The sequence below is a fragment of the Bemisia tabaci genome, unplaced genomic scaffold (genome assembly GCF_918797505.1).
Source record: "Bemisia tabaci unplaced genomic scaffold, PGI_BMITA_v3".
In the NCBI taxonomy this organism is placed as follows: Eukaryota; Metazoa; Arthropoda; class Insecta; order Hemiptera; family Aleyrodidae; genus Bemisia; species Bemisia tabaci.
This window is the reverse complement of record NW_027311737.1, coordinates 151,188-166,358: the sequence shown is the minus strand read 5'-3', so window position 1 is coordinate 166,358 and position 15,171 is coordinate 151,188. Positions and strand designations below refer to the sequence as shown.

General features: G+C 39.1%; 1 protein-coding gene across 1 annotated transcript in view; it reads right to left on the bottom strand.

Annotated features, from left to right (window-relative positions):
- LOC109042340 (putative fatty acyl-CoA reductase CG5065) overlaps positions 1-15,171 on the bottom strand; it is a 68,621-nt gene that overhangs the window by 27,775 nt on the left and 25,675 nt on the right. The window contains 1 exon segment of the mRNA XM_019059024.2: positions 10,809-11,104. Within this exon segment, the coding sequence (XP_018914569.2) occupies positions 10,809-11,087 (279 nt within the window). The 5' untranslated portion in view covers positions 11,088-11,104.

Genomic DNA, 15,171 nt, shown 5'->3' with positions numbered 1-15,171 from the left:
TATATGCATGAGATCAAGAGAAAATGGGCGCGTGTATGCGAGAGATAGATATATCTATAGGGTACCCATATAGAGAGAGACAGACATGTTGGTAATTTTGAGGTTACCCAAGTAGCAAAATTGAATTTTTTCCCAGAAAAAAAAATATTAAGAAAACTTCTAGAAAATATCAAAAAAATGAAAGTTATATAGAAAATAGAAAGAAAAAACATTGCGAGTCAAAAGTCTGATCAAAGAAAATAGATCTATTTCATAGGTCTACTTTCTGTCAACTTTCCATTTGGAAAAAAGATGGAAAATTGATTGAAAGTAGAATTATTCTAGCCAATTTCTTAATGTTTTCTTTTGAGAAAATGCGAGGAAAAAATGTATTTTCTTTCTATTTTCTTGTGTCCATTTTCCTAAATATACTTTATACCTATTTTCTTTCAAGAAAATTGTTCTATCTAGAAAGTAGACTTTTTCTTGATGAGCAATTCTAGAAAGATTCTAGATTGATTTTTCTAGAAAGTAGATGACAATGCTACCTGAGTAGGTGATGCAGCTCTCAAGGCCCAAAAAGGCAGTAAACCTACGCATTCAAATCACCCAGAGTGTCGATAAAGCACGTATTTGACCTAGTTTTTGCATGAATTTACTCATTTTTGTACTCAAAATTCTCGACCCACCTTCGGATGTAAGTCGAAAGGATGGATACAAACGTTAGCCAAAAGTTATCAAACCGATGAGTTCAGTTCTTGACCTCCGGGGAGTGTTTCAATTGGAAAATTTGCAGTTCTGTGAAATTTGCCTCAAAAATAATCGAATCACCGGAAATTTATGTAAAAATTCTTCTCTTGGATTACCATCACAGATGGACGAAGAGGTCGAGAATGACTAAGTTTGAAGCAGATAGAGGTGATTTCTTCTACTTCGCTCTCATCGATAATGAGCGCAAGACACTCGTTGTCATTACGATAATGAGTACCGTTGATAAGGTGAAAAGAGTTAAGGGCAATTCCGCGCGGAGACTTTAACGCGGAAGTAGAAAAAACGACTAATTGTAAATTTGGTGGGCTTCCTCAAAATAAAGTCTCCCTCCCGGATTTTACACAGGCACATTTGAGGCAATAAAGAAAGGGAGATGTAAAAGAAGAAAAGGAAGAAGGAGATAGGAAAAATGAATTGGAAGAAGAAAGAGAGGAAAAAGAATAATAAATGTATGGGCGCGGAGGAGTTGTAGAAAAATTGATTTTTGGCCTTCCTTCCTTCCACTCTTTTCCTTATTCACCTAATGGTCTTTAGGGTAATGAAAAAGAACCCGACCTAATTACCTAATGGTAATTAGGTTGGGTTCGTTAAACTAGAGCTTAAAATAAATTAAGTTAATTTAAAAGATATCCCTTGGCAATTTCTTGTATGCTCCTTTCGATTCATGAAGGAATTCTCCTTAAAACGAGCATTTGAGAGAAAAGCATAAACAAACTCTATTCGACTACACTGCCGTGCTAAGGAAAAACGCCGTATGAACCTTCAGGCGTTGCCAAATTTTCCTCGATAAAACACGAATTCCCTGGTAAACTTATGAATATTTTTCTTCTAATTTTTCAGGGAATATTCTTTGTATTTTGATCCAAAGTTCCTGAAAATTTCAAGGAAAAATATTCATAATTTTCCTCAAAAATAAACATTTTATCAAAGGAAATTTGGCAACTCTCGAATGTTCATACCGCGTTCTTCCTTAGCATGGCAGCACATTGCGCACGACCTCACGCTCACAAAGCGGCAACACTGAAATAGTCTTAACGATCGCGACGCGACAGGACGCCGCACAGTGAAACGAGCCATTCCAGAAGGTCGGACAAGATATTTTTCGACTAAATCTGCAAATTTTAATGTTTATTTCGTCACGATTCGAACTTTAATCTAGTCGGAAATAGGCCTGTTGCAAACTTCAGCTAGAGCAAAAATAAGAAGTGCTTTTTATAGAATGCAGCTTAAAAATCATTGGGAAAGTCTGTTTAGCTGTTGTAGCTTAAAAACCAATCGAGCGCTTACAGTTTCAGCCGATAGCGACACTGTCTCTGAACCTCTACGTTTTGTGTAAACAAAGACGTGTGCTTTTAAAGTTCCCACACTGAAAAAAAACCCTCGGTGTATTTACGAAGAAAAGGGTAAAATTACCAGGAATTCAGGGTTCTATTTGATCCCAGTTTTTTCTTGGTAAAATTACCATTTTCGGGATTGGTATTTTTACCGAGAAATCTCGGTAAAATTATTGAACTTTCTCGGTAATTTTACTGGACCTTGGTAAAAATGCCAATATTTATTATCGACTGTGGTAGAATTACCGAGATGAAATGGCGAAGTTACCGGGCATTGATTACCAATAAAAGTGGTATTCTTACGTGAAAAAAACAGTAAAAATACCGGTTTTTAGGTAAGCTTACCAGTCTGTCTTGGTAAAATTATCAATAATTGGTAAAAAAAAAGAAGTGAGATGGTAAAGGTACCAACGGGCCTTGGTAAAAACGCCGAGAATTTTTTTTCAGTGTGCGACGAGCGCGCAAGCTAAGTGCGACTGGGTACTTTCTCGCCGGCGAGGCCGGAACTTTACTGCCCGATGCCCCCTGCCCGACGCGTCGCGACGCCCAGCGCTGCGATCGCCTCGTCCCAACTTTCCTTTTTCAAAATAAAGACAACGATACCTGCGTCCTCACGATACAACCGCAACATGCCATGTCCGCAATCCACCAAAAGCTCCGTTGTTGCCTTCTACTCTGCGATTATTCTTCGCCATCGCCCGTGCGAATGCATGCGAGAGTAGGTCAACTGCACTTGTCGTCTACAGTCCCTTTATACTTAGAGTCAGGGCCGGATTTACCTACTTGCCGCCCCCTTCTCGTTCGTTTTGAAACATCAATAAAAACCATCAAGTGATTGTGCCGGAGGGGGAGGAGTGAATAAAACACGTTTACCTACTCGTGTTGGATACATTTTTTGCGGAATCCCTGTCAACACTACTAGCAAAATTTCACGGAACTTTGCGCGAAAGTTAAGTTCCGTAAACCTATCTCTAAGTGGACAAGGTCCTCCAGTTATAAGAAATGAACCAAAATATTATGAAAGAACAAACATAAATGTGGTTTAATAATTTTAACTTCTGCCGCTGCGCCGCGCTGTGATTGGCGCAATGCGTGAAGTATTCATGCAGTCTTGTAGGCGCTATACGTTTCACGCCAACAGCTCCTGACCGCACAGTGTTTGGCGCAATGCGTGAAGTATTCATGCAGTCTTGTAGGCGCTAATATGTGTTACATGCCGATCGCCGCGCCGAGGGCTTATCTTTTTCATCTCAAGTCCTCGTCATCATTCCTCTCTGCGTTAAGCTCCAGGCCAAATTGCGTGTTTAGTTCCTCTCCTTACTCTACTAATTAAAGGTGCTGTCACTTGTATCACTGAAATACGACAAAATGAGAAATTACTATACTCTCAGGAAATGAGAGATTTTGTCGCCTTTTTTCGTTTGTAATTTTTTTTCTAAATCCGATTTTTTTATACCTACGTTTAAAAAAATTGCAAAATTTGCCGCCCCCTTTTGCCGCCATGGGCTGGGGCCTGTATGGCCACCCCCTTAATCTGGCCCTACTAAGAGTAAGGACAATACGAATCCTTTCTGATTCACCCTTTTGTGATTTATGAAGTATCCGAGTAGCATTTTTCGACTGAGAAATCTCGATGTTTAAGAATTAAATTGCGATATTTTTACGAATTTTTGGCGATAAAAACGCTATGATCTCCAACACCCGAGCGATTATCCTCGAGTTTGTCGCAATTTTATCTCTGCAAAATCACGTTCGATAAAGTTGGAATTTTATCTCTTTAAAATCGCGTTCAATGAATCGGAAAGTTATCACAATTTTTTGTTCGATAATATTGCGGTAGATCGCCGTCGATAAAAGCGCGTTTTTATTGCAAAATTATGCGATGAAATTGCAATTCATCGTAATTTTGTATTCGATTATATTGTGATACATTGACGTCGATAAAATCGCGATACGTTTTCAGATCAAATCGCAAGTTATCGCAATCACCGCCACTTGGGAGGGCGTGAATTGCGACATTGCACAAGTTTAGAATTTTACAATAGTAAAAGCTTTTCACTACTGCACACTAGAATGGTAGATTTTACCATTATCTGACACAGAGATACCAGAGATATGGTAGCATTTACCATATTATGTTAAGAATCACTTGATCTCTGGTGACTAATACCATAATTCTGGTTATTTTAACTAATTAGTATCACTGTGTAAAAAATGAATCAGACTCATAGTAAATGGTACCATACTTCTTTTTTCAATGATGAGATATCCTACTTTCGAGTGGAAAAAAATCAAGCCTCAATTGAACCTCGAGTTTGAAGTTGAGTTTCCCAGCCGGCTCTTCCGCCCATGTGGCGAGGAAGGGGACTGCGTCATGGGTTTTAATGGCCAATTAAACTTGGCCATTCCGTCACGGTGTGGCCTTGTGTACGTTTGAGTCAAAGATCGTCCAATGCAGAGCTGCAAGTCTAGAGTTTTCACCTCTTGGAAAACCTACAGTATTAGCAGCGGCGTGGTGTGCTTTGCTATATCGATTAGTCTACTATTTAAAGCTATGGAAAAGGATCGATAAACAGGGTGTTTGCAACGAGTGCCTTAATAATCGATTCCTCACCATAGCTTCAGGTGGAGAACTATCGATAATCGATCATTCACGCCACGCCACTGAATACTAGCACAGGAAGGGTGGCAAAATTTGAAAATCCCTTTCACTGGAAAGAAAAGTGTGGTAACATCCACCATGAGTCTACTTTATTTTTTACACCTTGATACTATTTAGTGAAAACAAGCTGGAACTATGGTGATACTTGCCATAATATGGTAAATGCTACGATCGAGTCTGGTCCCCGAGTATGATCAAATCCACCTTATCTTCTTTTCATATTATTTAATATTATCGACCGGTTAGTCCGTGGCGAAACGAGACAAAAAGGAGAAGAGAGACATGAACAACCCTCTGACGACCTAATACCCTTTCTTTCTGACGATTACGTCAGTACTGCCGTGCTATAGAAGAACGCCGTATGAGACCTCAGGCGTTGCCAAATTTCCTCCGATAAAAACCGAATTTACTGGGAAAATTGTAAATATGTGTCCTTCAATTTTTCGGATAATTTTGTTCGCAAATTCACCTAAAGTTTCAAGGAAAAATATTCAGAACTTTCTTCAAAAATAACTATTTTCTGGGAGGAGATTTGGCAACTCTCGAATGTTCATACGGCGTTTCTCCTTAGCAAGCAGCTCTTGGAAAGCAGAGAAACCGGCCAAGTGAGAAGGAACATTATATTCAAACTGCCCCAGCACTATTTTACATCATCCAGAGATTTTTGCTGAGTCAAACGCCTTTACCGCTACAACCTTGTCGTGTGAATGATGGACCGAATTCTTCGAAACAAGCTATAATAGCGACAATTAGAGTCCTTTTACTCATCCAAGCACCGCCTTGTAGAGGAACTTTACCTGATTAGCTTGGTTATAAATGATGACAAGGTGCACAGCCTTCAAGTGAAGTTTATCGGTAAAAGTGCGTCTCTAGTTAGTAATGAGGAAGACACTCACACAAAAACTAATCTTTTTAAAATCGGAATAAAACTCAAAGAAAATGATTATTCGGACCGTGTTTGACAGAGGAGAGCCGAGACTTATCAAAACCCAACCGGGGAAAAGAGGTTTAAAGTTCCTTGTATTCTTCAGTAAAGCTGCAAAGAAACGAGAGGTCAACAACATTATTAGAGATGTACCTATGATTTGTATTCTTTCAAGACATCGATATCCTTGCTACGATCATATTATTTCGTTTACCTTAAGCGGATCGAAACTTCATGTTAAGTGCCCTAACGGTCAAACGCCGTATCTTCACTGTTTTTTTCCTCTGCTCAATATTACTACAATTTAACCGATGAGGTAATAGTCAGTATAAATGTGAATTTCAAATTCAATGATGACCTGGTCCAAGGCGGTAATTGATGTTCAACGTAATACTGAAGAGTAAGTTAGCGCATCTTTGCACTGTATCTCTGGAAATATTTGCTCATAAAATGTAAAAAAAAAAAAAAAAAAAAAAAAAAAAAAAAAAAAAAACTGGATCTAGTACTCGTGGTAATAAATTAAAAATGTAATTTAATTTAATCGTATAAGAGTTGTAAAGCTCAAAATATGTGTCAGCCAACTGTACCATTTACTCTGATTATAAAAAGAAGTATTAAAAGCACTAAAACTTAAATTAGAGATAACTTTGTGTATACCAGGGGCTACGCACTCTGGCCGCTTCGCGGAACTCCCCCTCTCCCCCGAAACACTTTATGTCTACAAGTTACTCCCATGGTTTTCATTATAGGGGAAGATTGAGATACCTAAAATTCAATAAAATTAAAACCTTAAATCAGTATCATTTCACTAAGACTTGAAAAATGTGATAAACAAGACTTAAAAATTAATTTGAACCATTGAAATATTACATTGTATCATAATCAGTGAGGTCAAGGGTATATTACCTTGACCTTGCGGTGATCGTGATATCGGATCCAGTCCCAAAGTCTATGATTTCTGGAGCCGATTAGTTTAATTTTCCGCCGCACAAGTGCAGGCAGCAATTATACTACCGTGTTCATCTTGCGTTCATTAACAATAGCTCATTATTGTCGGTGCATGTAATGGTGGGCACATTTGCCACTTTTATCCTGATATGGAGTTCTTCTCTTGTTCACACGGACATTTATTGACGAAATTGGGAATGCAAGGTTCAAGCAAGGTTATTCTAGCACGTCCGTGACCTTATACTGTAGTATTAATTCGATGAGAACTGATATCCATTATTTGTGGGGATTTACCAGCGTGCCTCTAAACAGTTATCCGAGAAAAAGTCAACGATTGTAAGTACGTTGAAAATGACATCATACCTTATGATTTAAGCTGAAATAAAGGAGCCTTATCTTCATACAGTTATTCGCAATCGTACCATCTCCACTATTACCTGGGCCCTGGGCTCCATTAGATTATATATTTTTTCATGAACAATTTCCAAGAGTTAGTATTTAGAAAGACAAAAAACAGAGTGGAAAACAATTTTACAAAAAATTCTCCAACGATCAACTGTAGTTTCTTGACATAAAATCTTCAAAAATTTTTAAAAAAAGCATAAAATCTTACGTGCGATAAGTTTCTGTGAGATGGTTCACGTCAGCCAAATCAGCCGAATAAGGTCAACTGTAGTTTTTTAACATAAAATCTTCAAAAACTGTTAAAAAACATGAAATCTTCAAAAAATGTTAAAAAACATGAAATCTTCAAAAAATGTTAAAAAACTTTGATTGATCTGCTCATTTTTTTTTAAAAACAAAAGGAAGAAAAAAACCTTTTTTACGTACATTCTACTATAGTAAATATTCAAAAAGAATCTCGAAAAGTAAAATTTTCACTAGTTTTTCTTTTTTAAGTTTTTGAAACATGCTTTTTGATGGTCGTTGCGTTTCCAAAAACAGTAATTCGCGAAATAATGGTATACACGGACGATTTGGCCGACGTGAACCATCTCACAGAAACTCATCACATGTGCGAATATATTATTTATTCACTGATCGAAGATGAACGTCAAAATATGGTTCTGTGACGGGCGCGACAGAGGACTTACAGGTACCCTCTTGCGGATTAAGTAGCGGATTTCAAGACCAGCGGGGCGATTATTGAAATTTTTTATTTGTCGGATCGACATAGATGACATAGGTTAAATCGCGGAGCGTGATTGGTCGGCTATGTCTTATCGCTGCTTTAACGTGCCTTTGTCAGGTGGAATGATCGACAAGCTAACGGCACCTCTTAAGTTTCCGACAGTATGTCGATCATTCCACCTGACAAAGGCACGACAAAGCAGCGATAAGACATAGCCGACCAATCACGCTCCGCCTTTTAACCTATGTCATCTATGTCGATCCGACAAACAAAACATTTCAATAATCGCCCCGCTGCTTCTAAGTTGTTCTCGTTTAGCGTTTACAGGAAGATCATCATACGCGTTGCCATATATCGATTGACCTGTCTCATAAACCAATGGAAAAGGATCGATAAACATGGTGTTCACAACGGACAGCTGAATAATCGATTCTTTAGAATAGCGTCAAATGAGGAAATATCGATAATCGATCATTCCCGCCTCGCTACTGAAGATCATGAGGAAAAGGAAAGAGGGATTGAATGAGGAGCTCGCGTGGCAATACTCAAAGCCGTCAATGGATTCGTGACACGCGTGAAATCGGAAATATCGGAACGGATTATGGTCGACTGCCGCACAGTGGCTCAGAATCAATTTTTCGACCACCAAATTCTTAGTTGCTGGTTTAAGGGAAAAGTACTTGAGGCGCTGAGGATCAAAAACTGCATTCTCCAATTCACAAAGAATCGATTATTAAGATGCACTGAGAAAAAAATCTCGGAGTATTTACTAAGAAAAGGGTAAAATTACCAAGAATTCAGGGTTCTATTTGATCCCAGTTTTTTCTTGGTAAAATTACCATCTATGGAATTGGTAATTTTACCGAGAAATCTCGGTAAAATTATTGAACTTTCTTGGTAATTTTACTGGACCTTGGTAAAAACGCCAATATTTTTTGTCGACTGTGGTAGAATCACCGAGATAAAATGGCAAAGTTACCGGGAATCGATTACCAATAAAAGTGGTATTCTTACCTGAAAAAAAAAACAGTAAAAATACCGGTTTTTAGGTAAACCTACCAGTCTGTCTTGGTAAAATTACCAATAATTGGTGAAAAAAGTGAGATGGTAAAGGTACCAACGGACCTTGGTAAAAACGCCGAGAATTTTTTTTCAGTGTGTTCGCTGCGAGCACCCTGCTTATAGGTCCTTTTCCATATAATAGGTTTATAGATAGATAGAATTTATTGATGCATACAGCCTATAGTAAAAAGCTCTGGCACAAGTCAAATTTACAATTTATACAACAATTTAAGCAAAATGAAATTATACGAGTACAGGTTCTTCGAAAAATTCTTTTAGACTATAATGGGCTTTATTTTTGAGTTTCATTTTCAATTGGTTAAGGAATAATGACTTAGCTGGCAGATCTATCGATATATCACAAAGCACGCCAAGCCGCTATTCAAAATCATATCTTCTCACTGACAAGCCGTAGGCCTACACATTTTCAGTCAGTATATCAGTATAAAAATTCTACACTGGAAAAAAAACAAATTGGATCTAGAGTCTAGACTCTTGAAAATATTGACAAGAAAAAATACTCTTGATTCAATCGGATTTTTTCTTGAATCAAAACGAAATCCGCTTAAATTAAGAGGCTTGGTTCTTGATTTAAGCTAGATTCTGATTGAATCAAGAATACTTTTTCATGTCGATGTTTTTAAGATCTGGACTCTAGATCAGTTTTTTTTTTCCAGTGTACTCTAATCATTTGAGCACTCTGCTGATTTTAGGACACTCATCAGTACGCTTTTAGCTCATTTTCCTTAGGTGATTAAAAATGATCACTTTTTATACCTTACATGTTTTTAATACGTTGATTACTTTCTGAGAAATCAGACATCAAGACTTCAAGAATGATATCAGCAGTAGAAATACTCTTAACATGTAGATTACCGCTTCGCTGATTCTCCTCACGAACTGAGCCACCGTGCGCCCTCGCGATCCACGACAATTCATGGTGCCACGCGCCTGGCTCGCGACAGCTGTTCATAAAATTGAATGAATCGTTTAAGAATCAATTGATTCATTTCACCCGATGATCGGCCGTTAAATCCACCTGCATTATGCTGATTGCGACTGCCACGGGGCAAGAACCCCTTGGTTACACGAGACAGATAAGTTCATCGGGCGATTCTCGGGTCAAATAATTAAACCCTCAATCGCACAAACCGACCTCTTCGGTTAAAGGGACCAATCTTCGGTTAACAAGACCGATTCTGGTTATAACAAGACTGATCTTCTGTTAACAAGATCGATCCTCGGTTAACAAGACCGATCCTCGGTTAACAAGACCGCTCCTCGGTTAACATGGCCGATCCTCGGTTAACAAGACCGATCTTCGGTTAACGAGACCAATCTTCGGTTAACGAGACCTATCCTCGGTTCATGAACCGGAGGTTCTTTCAAGAACCGAAGATTCTGTTCAACTAACCGAAAAACTTTGATTTATGTGAAATATGCCTTATGTCGACCGAAAAACCGAAGATTCTGTTCAACTAACCGAAAATGTTTTATTTATGTGGAACATGCCTCATACCGACCGAAGTTTTACAGTTATGTGAAACCGAGACTTCGGTTTGTTAAACTAGGTCTTCGATTTAACAAACTCAAAGGCTCTGCTAAGCGAAGAGGTCAGTTCTTGACAGACCTGACCCATGGGTTGAACCCTCTATTCCGAATTTTTAGCTGTCTGTGTTTGGTAATCAAATGATGCTCCCAGGAAGTAAACAAACGTCGATATACCAAACAAATTTTGCCAAAATGCGAGTTTTACTTTTCTTTCTTATGTAAAAACAGCAATGCAACAGTGTAGAAGCATATCTCAGCAGTCTATATCGGTGAAAAACTGTCTACCCTGTTGCATCTCTATTTTTACAAAGAGTGAAAAGCAAAACTCGTATTTTAGCAGCATTTGCTCGATAAATCGATATTTCTTCATTACTTGCTGAGAACAAAACAGAGAAAAAATGAGCCCTAAAATTATGTAAAGAAGAGAATTCAATGAGAACTTACCGGAGAGTTGAAAAGCTCTTCGACCCTCTGTCTGGGGTCCTTGCCTTTCTTGGGCCTGAGGAGCATGTAAATGTGTTTGACATCGGGGCTTTTCCGCAGGATTTTCTCGATGAGCACCCGACCCAGAAACCCACTGCCACCCGTTATGAAAATAGTTTTGCCAACGTAAACTTCTGCCACTCTGTCCGGGAACGCTTCCAGTTCCTTGGGAAGAACCGGTGGCGTGTAATCGAGCATTTTGAAATAATCCAACTTGTTGTTCATCTTATTGGCCGCCATCTTTGCTCGAGAATCCCCTGCGAACAAAATGAAAAATAGAACATACATAGCCGTGTATTTTCATGTATTGAGGGAACTGAAACACATGGAAGGAAGCACTGATAATTATTTGGTGGGCGTAAAGAGGGCCCGAATATCCGCGGTTCAAACTATCCGCGTGTCTCAGGCTTTTTTTTAAGAAAAAAGAAGAAGAAGAAGAAAGCTATTGGACGAATTTTCAAAAGTCAATAGTCTGTTTTTCTTATAATGGTCGTATTGTTAAAAAGGGCCGGGGCCTTTCCTAGTTTTCCACGAATGATATTACAAGGGGTTTAGATTTTCATGGTTCAGGCTCTCCAAGGTGCCTCCAGCAGGGCCGGATTAAAGGGGTGGCCACATGGGCCGCGGCCCATGGCGGCAAAATTTGGGGGGCGGCAAATTTTGCAATCTTTTTGAATGTAGGTATCAAAAAATGAGAGAAAACAATCGAATTCAGAAAATAAATTACAAACGAGAAAAGGCGACAAAATCTCTCATTTCCTGAGAGTAAAAGTATAGTAATTTCTAATTTTGTCGTCTTTCGGTGATACAAGAGACAACACTTTTAACTAGTCGAGTTAAGAGAAAAACCAAACACGCCATTTGACCTGGAACGGCGCGGCGGTCGGCATGAAACACATAGCGCCTACAAGACTGCATGAGTACTTCACGCATTACGCCAAACAGTGGTCACACTGTTTGGTGCTGACCAGCAGCGGTCGGTGTCACTCAGGTAGAATCCCACACCTTGACGTTTCAAGCGGAAACGACATATCTCTCACGCTATTAACATTGGACTTAAGTGACATGAGCTTTAAAAGCTCTACAACATTAAAAGTTCGGGGTTTCATAATTGTTTGCACATCTTCATCTACTACAGATGACATACATGTAAAGATCATCCTTATCGGTTCGGCAGTTCGTCAGAAATAGTACTTCCAAGATTTTGCTTGTAGCTGTATAATATAGATGGAGGAAAATTGATTCTTAAAGTTGATTATAAGTCAGTAAAAAGCAGAAGAAAATCTATAAATTGTGATAGTCAGGTTTAAAGGGTTTTCAGGAGGAAACTGAAATTATTGAGCGCAATAAACAAAACCGATTGTGAGCCAGAATCATCGGTTTCCAGTCATTTATCCAAATCACTCTCTTAAGCTCCTAAGGGCATAGGGTCAAGATTCCAAGCTACAATGTTTATTATTGCAAATGTATAACTTTTTTAAGTGACATTGCTGGTTCAGATTTTCAGTTTGAAAGACGATTGTGAATGACATCACAAAGAACCAAATCCATTTTTCAAACAAATATGATGAAGACATCCTTAATGAAAACAACGCCACAGCAACTGGTTTGATAAGGTGACGCTTCGAAGCTGCCTTAAAAGTTCCAACTAACTTTGTTTGCACGGGGCTGTCGCTGCAATTTGTTCCAAGACTGCGTCTTGGCATGGCCCTCGTATGGTGAGAAGCAGTGCCTGTTGCCTACACACACGCAATCCCTCCGTTCAAATCGATGAAACAAATCCCTTTTTCCTAACAATCTGGCGAACGTTTTAACTCACTTTCAAGTGCAGCAATCGGAGTCAAACCGGTTGCAGGAGTGATGGAAATAGATTCAACGGATGCGACATTATGATGTAGGAACCAAATCAATCTTAACAGCGCCTGGCAGCGTTGTATTACCGAGTTAACAGGGTTGCCATATTCGGAGCGGTTATAATTTTTTTCTTGGCAACACATTGGCTACGAACCTCCATTTAGCTAATGTGATGAAATAAGGCCAGTGTTGTGAATGGATGACTAGAAGAACATGACACTCATATTAGTACCAGAGGGATACTCTGTAACCGCTACACGTTCCATTGGACTGATTATCGAAGTTGATAGACAAAGCGATAGACAAAGAAAGACAAAGGAAAAATGGAGGGACCCAATTGGTGGAAGCGGGTGGTTGCAATGGACAAAGAAAGAGTGCAATAGACTCACGAAGGGTGTCCCAGTCCCACAAGTAGACGCATAGTTAGTCCATCATTTTCCGCCCTAGTCGATAACAAGACAACCACCCGTTTCAACCAATGGAATCGCTCCTACTTTTCCTTCGTGTTCTTTTATCCATCGCTTTGTATACCGATTTTAATAATCAGCCCGAAGCCCCGAGAAGACGCTTCAAGGCATTTTTTGGGACGTATCTCAAAAACTTAAAGTATCTGCCTCATCTAGAGGTCCTGCCGCTAGTAGCAAAAATCATGAAAATCGGCCCTATAGATCACGTAGGTATAAGATTTTAGTAATTATTCAATGCATGTAGATCATAGTTTCTAAGGGCACCGGTTGTAACTCGTAATTGGATGCGGTTTCAATTATTTTCCATATTATATATTCTGACTCACAGAATAATGGATGCAAGTTGGTGCTGTGTCCGCAACGAGTCGTAACTCAACAGAACTCTTACATCCCTTTTTTTGGCGCTGGTGCGCGTGTATTTTACTGCATCCAATGCATACGTTGCCCATGTATTATTCATCAAACTTTCTAGGAGAAGATTTCACTTGGAGACTTATTCAGATCATCATATCTGTCAACTGCGCCGTAACTTTGCGGATCAACTTCCAACACTGTCGCTAACATGCGCACTTCTACTCGCAGAATAATCCAGTGCTCCATTCCGATGTCCGTCAAAAGTTCCGGGAATCGGAACTTTTCTGTACTAACTTCTCCCACTCTATGACCGTCAAAAGTTCCGGGATTCCTTTTAGCTTTTTTCAAAAGTTCCAAGAAAGTTCCGGAAAATGCGAAAGATCTGGAACATTTCGGGAATTTCAAAAGTTCCGGGAAAAATTCAGGAAAATCTCATAAGGTCCGGAATTCGGAATTAGTTCCGGGAAATGGGATGGGAGCACTGGAATGATCAATTGCTAAAATACTAGTATACTGCCGAACTAAGAAAGAGGAAGATTGGAGAAGGAGAGGAACACAATGTTGATGAAGAATAGACTTTCAGAGAAAATCTGCTGTATGACTGACTTCAACGGAACTTTGGACATTTCACGCAGGGCTTTGTTTCTCGCCTGTCTAATGGTCTATATTCAAGTAAAACGGCATTAAAGTTTCATTGATTTATTTTTTTATCCTGCGTTTAAGTCTCTCAGAAAATTGATCCCTCACTTGGTATTTAAATCAGGGCGAAAACTAAGTTTCGGACAAGTCATGAAATATTTTTTTACCTTAGCCTTTTCGCCAAAAATCATTATGGAGGTTCACCTAAAAATTGACTAAAACACATTGTCATCTACTTCTCCTAAAAATATGTTTCACTCAATTCAATTGAAAAAGAAGTGAATATATCATTTAAATTAATTTAAAAAAAAAAAATCCAACCTTTATAGCTCTGCAGCTAGAAATTGTTGTCAATTATTGTCCTCGGATAGTCCAGAGTCTTTTTGTTTACCTCGTATGTTTTCAGATGGAAAGTTAGATTGTATATCATTAATATAAACTTCGAAGGATTCTGCCTTTTTCTATTTCACTCGAGGGGAAGTGTCCCCTCCCGGACTCTCTTCCCCACCCGGTGACTGACGCTGCGCTGTGCTGAACGGTTCAGCCTGAACCTTTCCTCTACGTCTGACCGTTCCCCACTCCTCTGTCAATCGAACCATATGCCACCGCTTACGTATTGTCGCTCGCCCACCCAGCTACTTACCGGCCAGCGGTCAGTTGATGATAAATCTCGCTCATGCTCCTACGCAGCTACGCATTGATTACCTACGCCAGCGAATTACTTTCCAAATAATTAGAATTTCTTCGATAATAGTTTTCTTTATTTATTCGACGGTATTTTTTCTCTGTTCTACTGTGATTTCCTTGGTTCTCTACTGTGTTTGACTGTGTTGAAATTTATATTAATACTCACACGGAGAAAAAACTTTGTGCATGGGACCCGACGTTGAGATCATATGAATCTCTTAAAACTTGAGGTCCAGCTGCCGAAATTCGGGTCAGAAATCTGAAACACTTCGGTATGCACCGAGTACTTCAGATGTGTGACCTGAAACCTTCGGTATATACCG